This window comes from Ambystoma mexicanum, chromosome 8, assembly GCF_040938575.1.
Source record: "Ambystoma mexicanum isolate Mex_15411 chromosome 8, UKY_AmexF1_1, whole genome shotgun sequence".
Taxonomy (NCBI): Eukaryota; Metazoa; Chordata; class Amphibia; order Caudata; family Ambystomatidae; genus Ambystoma; species Ambystoma mexicanum.
In genome coordinates, this window is record NC_090929.1 from 1630027998 (window position 1) to 1630042402 (window position 14405).

The 14405-nt window shown below is 47.3% G+C and overlaps 1 protein-coding gene across 2 annotated transcripts in view; it reads left to right on the top strand.

The window, feature by feature from the left end:
• The window catches only part of LOC138473263 (pancreatic triacylglycerol lipase-like), a 241481-nt gene that overhangs the window by 14572 nt on the left and 212504 nt on the right, over positions 1-14405 (top strand). For both annotated transcript variants that reach the window (XM_069611902.1, XM_069611901.1), the window contains exon 2: positions 8974-9022. In XM_069611902.1, coding sequence (XP_069468003.1) covers positions 8974-9022 — 49 coding nt within the window. The remainder of the gene's footprint in view (positions 1-8973; positions 9023-14405) is intronic.

A 14405-nucleotide genomic window follows, 5' to 3' on the forward strand; every position in this document is an offset into this window, starting at 1 on the left:
TTAAGGAGGCTGTCAGGAGAATCATAAAAGGGTTTGCCAGTAAAGAGAACACAGTGCTCCACCGAATACGGTTTTACACACGAAAGCAAGAAATATCTGAACCAGTTGACGATTACGTCACCAAGCTGAGGGAATTGGCGGCGCTGTGTAACTTTGGCAACAACGCGGAGAGTCTCATTTGTGACATGTTGGTCGTCCACACCAACAGCCGGAAGGTCCAAGATAAGTTTATTGTCGAAAAAGAACTGCAGTTGGAGAAAGCGATTGAGATCGCCAGGGCAGTCGAAGAAACGGCAGGAAGACGTAAGGAGCTCACGGGGGCCCAGAGTTCGGCAGAAATACAGGCAGTGGGTTACCATGCAAGAAAAGAGAGGATGGCCGCTGACACGAAAGAAGGGAGAGGGAACAGAAAAGAACCCCTAAACCCACCAAATTCAAGTTGGTAACTGACCATAAGCCCCTGATCCATATGCTTAGCCCGGGAGGCACAAAAGTATCCACGCCCAGATTGGCACGCATCGCAGCCAAGCTGCAAGAGTACACGTTTGAGATCCAGCATATTTCAGACTGGAAAAATTCACAAGCCGACTGCATGTCGAGACTGCCGGAGGGTAAGGATAAAGCCACCACTTTCCTCCACGGAGAATGCATAGTGGCATCGATTATGGAAGTGAGAGCGCCAGAGTACCTGGAACTCAGTGAGAGACACTGGGAAGAGGAAGATGGAAAAGACCCCACCATGGCCATGATCCGCAAATGGACAAAGGAAGGTTGGCCGAGTGAAAAGGCGTTACCCAAGGGCATGAGACCCTACTGGAAGGTGTCGGATGAACTATCGGAAACGGAGGGAATAATCATGAAGTCAGACCAGATTATTCCTCCCACAGGTATGAGAAGAATCATCCTAGGTAGAGCCCACGCGGGCCACTTGGGAAACACCATGACCCGTCGCAGAGTGAGAGAGGCCATGATAGAATGTTGCCATGAATGCCTCAACAGTGACAAGAGACTCAAGGTTCGCCAAGCACCCCTAATACCCACAGAAACTCCAGAAGCGGTGTGGTCAAAGGTCGGCATTGACTTCATAGGACCTTTTGGAAGCAATGGCACCGGAACACAGGTACGGCGTAGTACTGGTTGACTACCTATCCAAGTGGGTGGAGGCCGCGTTCGTCCCGAACAAAACTACGGCAACTGTTATAGAAGTACTTACAGAAAGTTTTCAGAGGGAAGGTCTTCCCAAGGAAGTAGTCACTGACAATGGGGTGCCACTAGTCTCGAAAGACATGGAGGAGTTCTTAAAAAGAAACAACATAAAACAAAAGAAAGCGGCCCTGTATCACCCACAAGCAAATGGGCTTGTCGAAAGGGCCAACAGGTTCATAAAAGGCGCCATCCAATTGGCGACAGCTTCGGGCATGGACCCGCTCAAAACCACCAAGGAGGCCATAGCAGCCCACAGACTCACACCAAATGGGATCACCCAAGTATCCCCGTTCAAATTGTTGAGAGGGAGGAGTGCTGCATCCACGCTGATCCCACCATGGTTGTCGAAAATACGTGAGGATGATGCGGTGGACATGGCGGAAGTAGTCTGGAGAATTGAAAGCTACAAGGCACGCATGAAATCATGGAGCGATCGAAGAAGAAGAACCAAGCAGACTTCAGACATCGGAGAGGGAGACTTGGTCAAAATCCAGTTACCGAAGAAGGATCAAAGCACAGGGTCTCGGTTTAGCTGACCCATCAGAGTGATCCACAAAGGGGCAAACCACATCCGCACGGAAGATGGGCGAGCGTGGAATTTAGAAAGAGTAGCATTATACCAGAAGAATCGAGGAGGAGCAAAGACCCCAGAGAGACCACCAGCGGAAACCGAAAGGGATTTTGGAGCAGGCGAAGAAAGAGAACCAGAAAGAGACGACAGAGAGAGGGGTGAAACAGAAGTTGAACCGGAACCATTGGGTGAAGATCCTGATCAGGAGCAACAAGAGCATTTCACCCAGACTGTTGATCGTCCCAGAAGGGAACACAGAAGACCGGTGAGATATAATGACTATGTTTTACAATGAGTTTGATGTGTGTTGAAAAGGGGAGATGTGTAGAGACATCGCGAGAGCCCGCGCTCTCGCGAGATCTCGCCAGTGGACCAAGTTCCGGTCCCGCGCGCTTCGCGCGCATTACGGGACGAGCGGAGGACGCGAAGGTGCGTCCTGCATAGCCCTCCTGCTACGGGGCCCGCTCCTTACACGACTTGGACCCAGATCATCACGGCAGCATTTCCCTCTGCCACTTTAGGCCCGTTGGCCTTTATCTTTAATGCACAAATATGTCTGCATGCTGCACAAAGCTGTTTAAGTGAATAAATACATCGTCACCAGATCAGAGGCTCCTGTCTTCATTGAAGGTATTATACTACAAATACTTTTCAAAGATGGTCGGCAGTGCTCCGTACTGAGCCCCTCTTCCATTTCCATGGCACCTGGAAAAGCAGAATGAAGGGAAGCTAGTGCGGCAGGTGCTGCCGCCGCAACAATGAGGTAAGTTGGGCTGGAGAGGGGTGTTGAGAAGAAAAGAAAAAAAAGGGAAAGGAATGTAGGGACAAGATCACGGTCCAGGGTGGGGGAGGTATAGTGCAGTTTCTGTGGAACGTAGACTGAGATCAGAGATTTCAGCCCACAATCTGCAGAACATGATTTGCTGCGCCACAGCCCTGGGTGCGAATAACTGAGCTCTAACAACAAACCTCATTGTTTCAAAGGCATTAGCGGTGTACATTGCCAACTTGGAAATCTTTGACAATCAGTAGGGTCTTTGCAGTGTTCGTAGTTCTCTCTGGGACTCCTGGAGTGCATAGACTCTCTCTGTCCACAATCATGAGGTAAGCGCACCCCTTGCCATCAGTCAGACTGTTCCCTGTTTCCCAGGTACAGTCGTCTTGGCTCACAAACATGACTGCAGAATTTTGTATCGATATTCTCCCACTCACCAGACCGCTTGTGAATGTAACTACATGAACTTGGTGAGTCGGTTGGGCAGACTTTCTCTGAGTGGGGGGCAAAGGCAACAGGGGGATCCTCTCAACTCCCCTCTCAGGGGCATATTGGGTAGCGGCCGGACCACTCCAGTCCCCAGGAGCTCAGCCACCCACATAAAAGGATGGAGAGTTGCCCCAACTCACCACTGAAGTGTACATTACACTACTCAATTTTATCACCAATAGTAACACGAGCTATGTTGGCACAGTTGGCTACAGTTTAAAAAGGCTGTGTTTGTCTGAGCAACAGGTGAAGGTCGTTTCCAGAACTCATAACTGTGCTGCCCCCGAGAGTGAGGAATCAGGCAAGATGCCTCATGACCTCAATTCACCTTGAGGTTTGATACAAATCAGAGAGCTTATGCGGGGGGGGGGGGTGGATACAGAGTGTTGTAATGTGTATCTTGGGTGAGGTGATGACATCACTGTTCATGGAATGTGGTGAGGTAAGAGTGAGTGGAGTGTTGGGATGTGTTGCTCTGAAGCTGGGGTTCTATGTTTTACAGTTCACAGATATGCTGGCTTGAGGGGACATGCCAATGTTGTTCCTGGCAACTATACTACAATAAACCTACTTGTAACTTACCTGCTGGTCCGTGTGTTGCTTCAGGTACCTAGTTACTACACTGGCGACGAGGATGGGATCCTGTCGTGGAGAGGACAGTCCAGAACCAGGAAACATTGCCCTCCAATGATCCATGTCCCATGAGGAAGTGGTCAGCAGGTTTAGGGCCCAGAGTTGTCTTGACTGGGCTGCTTATGCCCTTCAGCAGACCGGGTGGTGCTGAGGGGAGGGCCCAGTTGGCACACAGGTCGGTGTGTAGTGCAGGTTGGCACAACAGCTCTGGGAACGGCCAGACCCCAGCGGACGGTTGGTGCTGAGGGTTTTTAGCGGGACACAGGTCGGTGTGCAATGTGAGGACCTGTTTCTGTTCCCAGCAGGCCGGGTGGTGCTGGCAGGGGCAGTTCCTGTTTTGCACAGGTCCCGAGTGCAGGAGTCACAACTGACGGTGTTCGAGAGCCAGAGAGTGACAGGGCTCCGTGGGCTGGAGGGAGCCCTATGCCCTGAAGGTGCTTGCCCCCGAGAGACTGTCTGGAGACAGTGTGTGGGAAGTGCATCCCAGGCAGCGGGCTGTGCGGATGCCCTTGCTCCCGCTGATGCTGGTGGTCCACCAGCAGGAGGTGTGTCCCAGGCAGCTGATAGTGCAGGCTCCCTTTGCCCCTGCAGTTACTGTTGCCGGCCGGAGATGTGCCTTCCACGGTGTTCGTGGAGAAATGATGACATCGTTGGATCATCGTGGAGCGTACCAGCATTCGGAGCTGGAACGCGGAAGAGAGTGGAGACGTGCCTGCGTCGTCTGCAGCAGGATGATGACATCTGTCGGTCATGATGGTGGGTTCCAGCAAGTAGAGCTGGAACGCGGAAGGGACTATGTGCGCGCTGCATGTACACCGCAGGTCCTGGAACGCGTCCTGTGCATGGTGCGGAATGGGGCGCGTAATACAGGAGGAGATTTGAACTTCTTTAATTACACCTCTGCGTTGGGCTATGAGTTGGGGGAACCTGACAGCATACGGAAGTCGTTGGTTTACCAGGAGGAGTTTGGTGGGGAATCTGTGAGTGTTCCTACGGAATGGGAACTAAGTTTGCAGTTCAAGCAAATGATGCTGGAGGAATCGGAAGAAACAGGTCCCTTTGGATTGGCGGATGTGAGATTTCGCCAGTGTGATCGTGGGTGCAAGGTCCTGTTTGCAGTCCTGATAGAGTTGACTCAATCTTTGGCATTTGGATTCAGGTAATTGTGCCGTTGCAAGAGGACCTGTTGTGATTTTAAGCAACATTAGTGTATAATTTCGTATCAGGCCGTGTGCGTGGTGTCTTGTCTTTGTGTTGTGGCCTACTTGTGATGCTCCGGAGTATTAAAAGTTATGGGCCAGTATGGGTATGTGTGTAGCGTTTTGGCCCTATTCAATGAGAAATGGAATTTAAAACATGAATTGTATTATTTTTGTTTTTCTCAATGATTTATTGTGTAACATGTTTTAATTGCAGGTGCCTTTTTACTGTGGGTACTTGGACTCGTGAGTGGCGGGTTCAATCGAACATAGTGTTAATGGTTTCTTTTGCAGGTGGACTCTAATGTGTGGATGTTGGGACTCGTGGGAGGTGGGTTCCTTCATGTACTAACTTTTATTTTCAGTGGATTGTTGTGGTGATTTTGGATCTCCGTTTGGGAGTATTTGCAAATTTTAGGCCAAAGTTTTGTCGTTAATATGTCCGCCCATCACGCTGCATAGTATGTGTGAGTATGGTGTGTGATGGCAACCTTTGGTTCTGTGTGTGTGTGGGATGTGTTCTGCTGATTATAGTGTACCTTGGTAGTGTCCTTATGGTAACCTAGTGGATTCGGGTTTATCATTGGTTTGGATGTAGTGTCCTCAGTGGTAGTGTTGGTGTGCTGCACGGTGCAGTTTGGCTGGACTAGGGGTCTCTGATGTGAGTGAGTGTGAACTGTGGTTTTTGCAGTTGGCTGGACTTTGGGTCCATGGTGTTAGCGGGTGTGCAGCGGTTGAGCTGTTGGCTGGACCAGGGGTCCAAGGTGAGTGGTGTGTGTGCTGTGTTGTTGCGGTAGGCTGGACCAGGGGTCCATGGGTTAGTGAGTGTGCTGCGGTGGTGCAGTAGGCTGGACCAGGGGTCCATGGTGTTAGTGGGTGGCTGCGGTTGAGCAGTTGGCTGGACTAGGGGTCCTAGGTTGAGATACAGTTGTATTGTGTTGGTTCAGGGTGCTTATGTTTCCGCAATCCTTTGGATTGGGTTCTTCGGTGTTCTTGTGGTGTTGGGGTGCCCTGTAGGGGTGCTGTGGTGATCTGTTCTATGGTTGTTGTGCTTGTTGATGCTCTTGTTGAGCTGGGTTTGTGCCAGGGGGTGGCAGCCCTGGTGTCCTAGGGGTCAGACTAGGGCGGAAGGATGTTTGTGCACGGAAGGTTAGGCGAGTTAGGTAGTCTATCTGTGTGGACGCTGGGTCGTGGCAGGCCCTAGGTTCCAAGGGGCAGCTTGGAACAGGTGGAAGTGCTTAGTTTATTGTTTTCGTTTCTCGAGGGTATTTTCCAGTTCTGTTTATGGGTGGAGTTAGCCCTTATTAGATTGCGTTGGGTTCCTCACTGTTTTGTTTCTGGAGGGAGGAGTGGAATTGGAGTTGGAGTTAGGTGTCTTGGTTGACACGGGTTGTTATGTTGTCCAATTAGTTATGGCACAGTTAGATAGTATTTCTTGGGGTGCCATGTAGGTATTGTTGTGTTCCATGGTTTTATGGTTGAGCACATTCCCTAGTGTCATAGATCTGGAGTGTCCTTGGAGTGTTCAGGGTTATAGGTGATCTCCGGGTGGCAGTTTCTTGTCGCCAGTGGAGTTGGTAAATTGGTTCATTACGTGCTGGCCACACCTGTATGTAGGGGTTTGTCTGGTGGTGGTTTTTGTGGAATTTCACTCAGTTCAATAAAGGAAAAGAGGGAGAAATGTTGAAATGTGTATCTTGGGTGAGGTGATATCATCACTGTTCATGGAATGTGGTGAGGTCAGAGTGAGTGGAGTGTTGGGATGTTTTGCTCTGAAGCTGGGGTTCTATGTTTTACAGTTGACAGATATGCTGGCTTGATGGGACATGCCAATGTTGTTCCTGGCAACTATACTACAATAAACCTACTTGTAACGTATCCTAAAGAAATATAAATGGCAGACCAAAACCCGATGCGTGCACTAAACACAAATCAACCTAGAAATGGTAGGATTCCAGCTGTGCTGCCAGGTCACTGTCTGGGCAGGTCTGCTCACACCCAGAATATAATTAAGATCATTGGTGTGTGTGACCGGCATACAAGCGTGCTTTCCCTAGAATTCAAGCACATCTATTTTATATTATATAAGCCACGTCTGACTACTTGGACTGAAAATATTATGTAAGTAATCAAAGTCCTTTGATGATGAATATTGCAGTATCACATTCAAAGCTGTTATCCTTGGAAGAGGTATTTTATTGCATGTAAAGACTCAGCCGACACGTGTTTCGACAAATATGTTGTTCTCAAGGCTCGCTTCCTATTCGCAAATGGATGTGATGATGGAGCGTGCTAACACATATAATTGGTATTGGCTTTGGATTGTTGAGCGGTAAGCGCCGTTCGTTTGGCATTAGTAATGTAAACAATCTTTATAGCTGGGGTTAATCCCAAAACAAGTTAATCTGGCGGAGAGAAGCGAGTCCGCCAAGAACGGTGGGTTAAATAGCACTATTTAACCCACCGTTCTTGGCGGACCCGCTTCTCTCCACCAGATTAACTCGTTTTGGGATTAACCCGAGCTATAAAGATTGTAACTCATACTCCAATTGAATGCATACACAATCTATTTGCGAATAGGAAGCGAGCCTTGAGAACGACATATTTGATAACAGCTTTGAATGTGATACTGCAATAGTCATTATCAAATGACTTTGATTACTTACATAATTTGTTCAGTCCAAGCAGTCAGACGTTGCTTATATAATATAAAATAGATGTGCTTAAATTCTAGGGAAAGCACGCTTGTATGCCGGTCACACACACCAATGATCCTACTTGTAATTTACCTGCTGGTCCGGGTGTTGCTTCAGGTACCTAGTTACTACACCGAGCTTTGATTTTAGATCAGTGTTTAACAACAGGAACTGTCTCTGACGTGTTTGCACTTATCCAATTATTTTTCATGCAGGTTTCAATGGCATCAGATAGTGAAAGGATGTGTGCAAGCTACCACACAACCGTCAGCCACATAATGATGGAATTATGATGGCTGTGGCGCTTTCTCTGGGCCACCTCTGTGGCTTGTAAACGTATGGACGTTAAATCAAACGTACACCCTTGATGCCGTTAGCGCCTTGATCCTGTTGGGTCGTGCTGCGCTCTATAAATCCCGGTACAATACAATACAATGCCCCCACACACCTGTAAAGATGTTGAAGCAAGCCACCTCAGTTTTTAATGCACCCTAATAACTTGGGCATGATGTCTATATGATGTATGTAAAAGAGAGGGTATGGCTTTGGGGAGGACTGGTCTCTTTGGTAACACCTTTCTGGTTTAATACCTTTTCCTTGTTTGATTGGTTGTTTATACCAATAAGTAAATTCTCTTTTATCTGTCGCGTCTCAAAGAGTAAGGCTGTAAAAAGCCAACGACCCGCACAAAAAATTCAAAGAAAACAAATACTCTTGGAGACCTGCGCCAGGTGAGGTTGTTTCACCATTATTTAATGTAAGAAATCATAGTGCGTCCTTAGTGATGACACGTGTTTCGGCATTGTCCGCCTCTTTCAAATCAGGGCAGGTTATAGTTATATTCTAGGTATTCTCAAAAGAAAACGCTTGTTTTCTTCATCAGTTGATTACAGTATCTGTTACAAGGGTTAGATCCCGTTGCTCAGCAATTCTTTTCCCCGCGTTGGCTTGCCATTCGGATGCAAGAACGTCTAATGGCAAGCCAACGTGGGGAAAAGAACTGCTGACCAACGGGGTCTATATGATGTACTTTGCTGACTTGTTGACTGATTCTATGAGATTGGCACTGGAGCCAGCCAATCGGGGCCTTCCCTGGCATCTCTTAGATGCTCTTCAGCAAATCTTGGTGAATCACATTTGCAGGGGAGGGTCTTAAAGCTGTTCTTGGCATCTCCATATTTCCTCCAGTTGCAGGCTCTGAGAATTATGTGTAAAGTAGCAAGTACAAAATCTGGGGCAATCAAAGGCACCTACACATTTTCACCAGCACAAATGTTCTGAGAATCCGGACCCTGATATGAGCAAGCTACCCTCAAACAGTTAATGTTATGGGGATCTTAATAAAGGCACGCCATGCAAAACCGCTGAATGATTTTTTGAACGTTGTCCCTTCTCTCTTTCTAGATGCTGGGAATCTGGGCTGTATCGCTTTTCCTGATCGCAACCGTCAAAGGTGAGATCCGTCATCTCTTACTGCATTATTTCTGATATTGGAAATTCTTGAATCAATGCAGCTGGCAGGACATTTGCAGCTTCTTCCCTCTTCAATTTTAATTCTATATTGGATTCAGGTGATTTACAAGGGAGTGTGGCGTGCACAAAACTGAAGGTTGATGGTAGTAAGGTTTTGAATTCATCATAACCACTGGCATTGCTCTGGGCAACCCTTCAGACCATCGCTTTTAACCTGACATGCTATTAGTGAAGGGTAAAGACCATATGCAAATCAGGATTGGTCCTATCTGAAATGAGGGCGTCCAACAACTAGTAGATCGCATCCCACAAGCACAAGACCACAAGCAACCCCAGACATGTTTCAGCATCATTGGGCCACGAGGAGTGGCTTGAGTATCTGGGCACAATAGATTTAGGACCCATGTCGGGGCCTACCCATCCCACTCGGGGTGACATAGACACAACTGAAGGTTGATAGCTGGAAGGTTTTGACTTAATCGGCCTTTAGTTTTGATATCCAAGGAAGGGGCCTGATTCACAAATTGACCCCGATTTGGCTAAATGTGAAAATAACCATTTGTGGTCAGTGCTAAAAAAAGGGGGGGGGCCTGTTTCAAAATGAGCCTGAAGGTTGTGGGGGGGGGGGCTGTATCCCCAGAAACCCTCTCTTTGCATTGCCAAAATGGATGGGTCGGGAGGGCATGCTAATTCACAAATAAAAAATACGACTTCTGTTTTTTCTGGATTCTAGAGACTTGCGCCGGTAGATTTATGTTGGGTAAATAAAGGCAATTTGACAACTTGCAAGAGCCAGATCTGTGGCCCTTTGTGGATCTCGGAGCAGCTGGAAAATGTGGGTTGTTTCAGCCATACATTGCAAGTGTCACAAGTTGTGGCCACAAATCCGATTCTCTGTGTATGACCCTTTCGCAAAGGCCTAAAACCCTGGCTTTTCACCCAAGATCGCATGTAACTTGAGGCGGTGGTTTCACAGGCAGCCAATAGCTGGTCCCTATGCAATCCTGTCTGTATCTTCTGTAATCCACAAGTTATTCATTGATTCAAGTGTTATCTCTAACTAATTACTGCCTCAAATGACCTGTAACTAATGTAAGATAACGCTGAAATGTGTAACCGGCTACCCATGTGATCCTTTCATGCAAGGAGTGTAACCTTTTGCAATAAGCACATACTGTAACCAAATTCTTAAACTAAAGGCGCCTAGATGCCTTTGGATTATGTGTCCTATTTAAGATAGTTCAGCGGGTGAGCGCTCGCTGTTGCGATCTGAGCGTGATTTGCAGGTTCGAATCACGGCAAGACCAACTCAGCTTTTCATCCTTTCCGAGGTCGATAAATGAGCACCAATTTCGGTTGGGTGATATTGTATTTAAACATATACTCTGTAAAGCGCTTTGGATTAAGGCGTTATATAAATAACACATCATTATATAAATTACAGATAAATAAATGACAAAAGAATATAGAGGAGACTCCGAAGTGGTCAGCATTCTATTTTTTGAAACCAGTTTCCTTACTATTTGTATTATTCTGATCATTATTACTATTATCATACCAATACTAGTCTGTAGTGATCATTATTGTTATTATTGCTAATAATAATCAGCTGTATACTAGCTCTATGAAATATAAGCTTTTAAGACTGTTGTTAATAATAATATCAATAATTGTGTATTGCTGTTATAATTGATAATAAAAACTGTAAATGACATGCAATGGCCTCCTCTCTGGAAATGAATGCATAGGACATCACCTTCACACTGGGGGTAATGACCACAAGAGTGGAATGGCCTGAACAGCCGAATAGAATCCCTCTCTAACTCCCTGATGCTTCTTCTTTCTCATCCTCCTCTTGGGGCGATCTGAGGCCTACGGGCATGCAGCGCCTTATAAGAAATAAATAAATACGTCTGTCCCCAAAGGAACAATAATCTTGATGTTCACAGCACCTGTCCCCAGATCAGTGCACCTGGCCTTCTTTCTGCCAGACTAACCTTCTCAATGGCTCAAACTCCACTAAATAGGGTTGATGGCTATGGAAGAGTTTCGGTACTTGGGGGTGATTCTGGATAGAAAGTTGAATTGGAATGTGCAAGTGGATGGTGTGGTGGATAAGTGTAAACGCAGGCTGAATTTGTTGCGGGCGGTGACTGGGAAAGAATGGGGTGCGCAACAGAAGTGTTTACGAATGTTGTATAAGGGGTTGATTTTGAGTGTGATGGATTTTGGGTGTCAGGTGTCAGTGGGTTATACGTCGAGTCAGAAGTTGCGGTTGGATAGGGTACAGGCGAGGGCATTGAGGGTGTGTTCGGGTGTGATGAGGTCCTCTCCAGTGAATGCGGTTCAGGTGCTTGTGGAGGAGATGCCATTGGGTTGAGGAGGGATGCGTTAAATATGAGATGGTGGGTGAAGTGCAGTGCGAAGAGTGTGGCTCATCCGGTGCGTGAATGTTTGAAGTATAATTGGAGGTTTGACTATTACAGGAATCGGTGGAGGAGGAAGGGGGGCACTTTTGGGTTTCACATGTGGGAGAAGGGAGTGCAGTGGGGTGTGGGTGATTTGATGATTGTGACAGATACGGATTTGGAGAGAAGGCCGAGGTGGATGATGAGATCTCCAAAGGTGTGTTTGGAGTTGGCGAATGTGGTGTCGAAGAAGAGAGGTATGCGGGGTGAGATCAAAGCTTTGGGTCAGGAGTATGTGGCAGGAAAGGAAGGATACAAGGTGTTTACGGATGGTTCAAAGGATCCTGTGTCTGGGAGAGTGGGAATGGCGTATTATCTAGAAAGCATTGGGGAGTATAAAGTAGGATGACTGACGAATGATGTGTCTATTTGTACGGCTGAGTTGGTGGCGATTGATAGGGTGTGTGAGTTGGGGTATGAGAAAGTGGTGGTGTTCTCGGATTCATTGAGTGGGTTGCAGGCGATTGTGGCAGGGGATGGTGATAGGAAGGATGTGATTTTGGACATTAGGATGAAGATTGATCGGTGTGTGCGCGGGGGTATGGATTTGGAGTTGGTGTGGGTTCCCAGGCACAGTGGAATTTTGGGAAATGAGTTGGTGGATCTGGCGGCGGGTGAGGGTATGAGGAGGGGAGCGGTTGATGTGAGGTTGCCTTTGAGTATGGATGAGGTGAAGGCTGTGATGGTGAGACGGGTCCTGGATGAGTGGCAGGAGAGGTGGGTGAGTGGGGTGAAGGGCAGGTGGATGTTCGGTGTTCGTGGGAAAGTGTCGGTGAAGGTGGATGCAGGGAGTTCAGAATGGAGGAGGGGGGAGGAGGTGATGCTGAATCGGTTGAGGATAGGTCATTTGGGGCTGAATAACTGCCTATTTCGAATAGGGAAGTGTGAATCAAGGGACTGTGCGGTGTGGGGTGCCTGAAACGGTGGGACATTTTTTGATTAGGTGTGAGAGACATGTTGCAGAAAGAGAATTGATGAGGGTTCGGTTGACTGCGTTGGGTGTGGCTGAGCTGAGCGGGAGGGCTTTGCTGGAAGGTGATGGGGAGAGAGGCAGGAGGAGGAGTAGTGTGATGTTGGATTTTGTGAGGCAGACGGGGAAGTGGGAGGAGTTGTGAGTTTAAATGGAGCTAAATAATAATTAGTGGGTACGGTGCACATCATCCTATAGGATGGGGAAGCGCCTGCGTCGGTCCGCCCACGCCTCCGATAATTAAGAAGAAGAAGAAGAAGGCTATGTGAGGTGAGGTCATTTTAGTTTCATTTAGTGAGAGGCAAAATAATTCCACTTGAAATGTACACAAAACAAATTCACAAATCAATGACATAATAAACTGCTGTAAATAAAGTGTTAAGATTACATTAAAAAGTGGGCTCAAGCTTGACATATGTCCCTGTAAATGCCCAATGCTGCCAAAGTCACTTGGGCTACAGCAAATTGGATCCAGGGAGGGCCTGTAGCCAGACACATTTACAATACAGATTTGCAATCCTACCCCCCAGTAAAAAGTAAAACAGAAGAAAAGGCACCTACGTCGTACGTAAATCATGAAAATTGGGCAAAAAAGTGAAAATGCATTAAAGTTTATTTTGTTCAATTCCGTGAAAAGCAGTAGCTCTAGCAAGTGTAGCTAATGATGAAGGATCATGGGAGTTGAAGTCCAAACCATCTGCAGGGACACTCATTGAGTAACCCCCGTGGCAGTATCTGGAGCTGAACTTCACATATGTGGTGCGAACCGGAGGAGGGGAACACCTGTGACAAATAAGGCTGTGAGCCATCATCTCGAGATGCTGTGAGATGGCTGTCAACCTGCAAACAGGGCCATGTGCTTCCACAGACCAGTATCTTGCATGCACTACCCCTGCAACTACCTCTGGCAGCCCTAGTACAGCAGTCCACATCTCACTTAGCCCCATCGTTTCTAACACCTTTGGAAGGAGAGATGTTGCTATGGCAACAATATCATCTTGCAGATCCCCTTGCACTTGATACTTTTATTTCGTTTAAGTTCTTGTACAGTGCCAGTTTGTGGGAACACGCCTTCAAAGCTCACACGCTCTTCCATATTTATTTATTTATTTGCTTTGCAATTTATATAGTGCTAACTAACCTGGAGGCATCTGGGCGCTGTTCTTATAAATATGCCGGTCGTTAGGCCAAGCAAATACAAGGTAAGCAGACTAGGAGGCATGTTGGATTACAGGTACAGATAATTAATTCAATTAAAGTTGTTATGGTGGTGACTCAACAACATCACTTAGCATGGACGGGCATACGTGCCTGATCAGATGTTCTTTGGAAGAGCCAATAGGCGGCAACATCAAGCTTAGCCATTTAGTGTAAGGCGGGCGGGGGAGCTGGAAGTGCCAGTCAACAAGGGTGAAGTGCTAGAGGTTTCAGAGGAAGTGTCTGGAGTTCGGACTCCAGAGGGGAACAGGCAGTTCATTTGAGAAACGTTTGGGAAGGCAGGGCCTGCAGCCTTCATGTGGGTCTCCATCTCAGCTCAGAGCTATTGAAGGCAAGTCCATGTTGCTGCTCACGTCAGAATGAATAAAACCATCTAGGGAAAGAAGCCAAGAGATAGCTTGCAAGGATTACAAGGTTTAATTATATAGAATACAAAATATCAGCAAAGGACTCCGCTGCTCGAGAACGTTCTATCTCCAGAATGATTGTCATTGCCATTTGAGCAGCCACAGAGTCACTATGGACGTCACATATAGGGTCTAAACACGCACAGTTCATTGGTGAAACAGTATACATGGTCCTGCTCCATTGAGGGTGCCAGGCTACAATTGGTTAGCTTTCTGCGCTGTCGATCCGGCTCCATGTGGGTCAGCTGGGCTCATCTTGCTGAGGAGTGAACGTCAGCTTGTTACTGTATCACTGTGGCA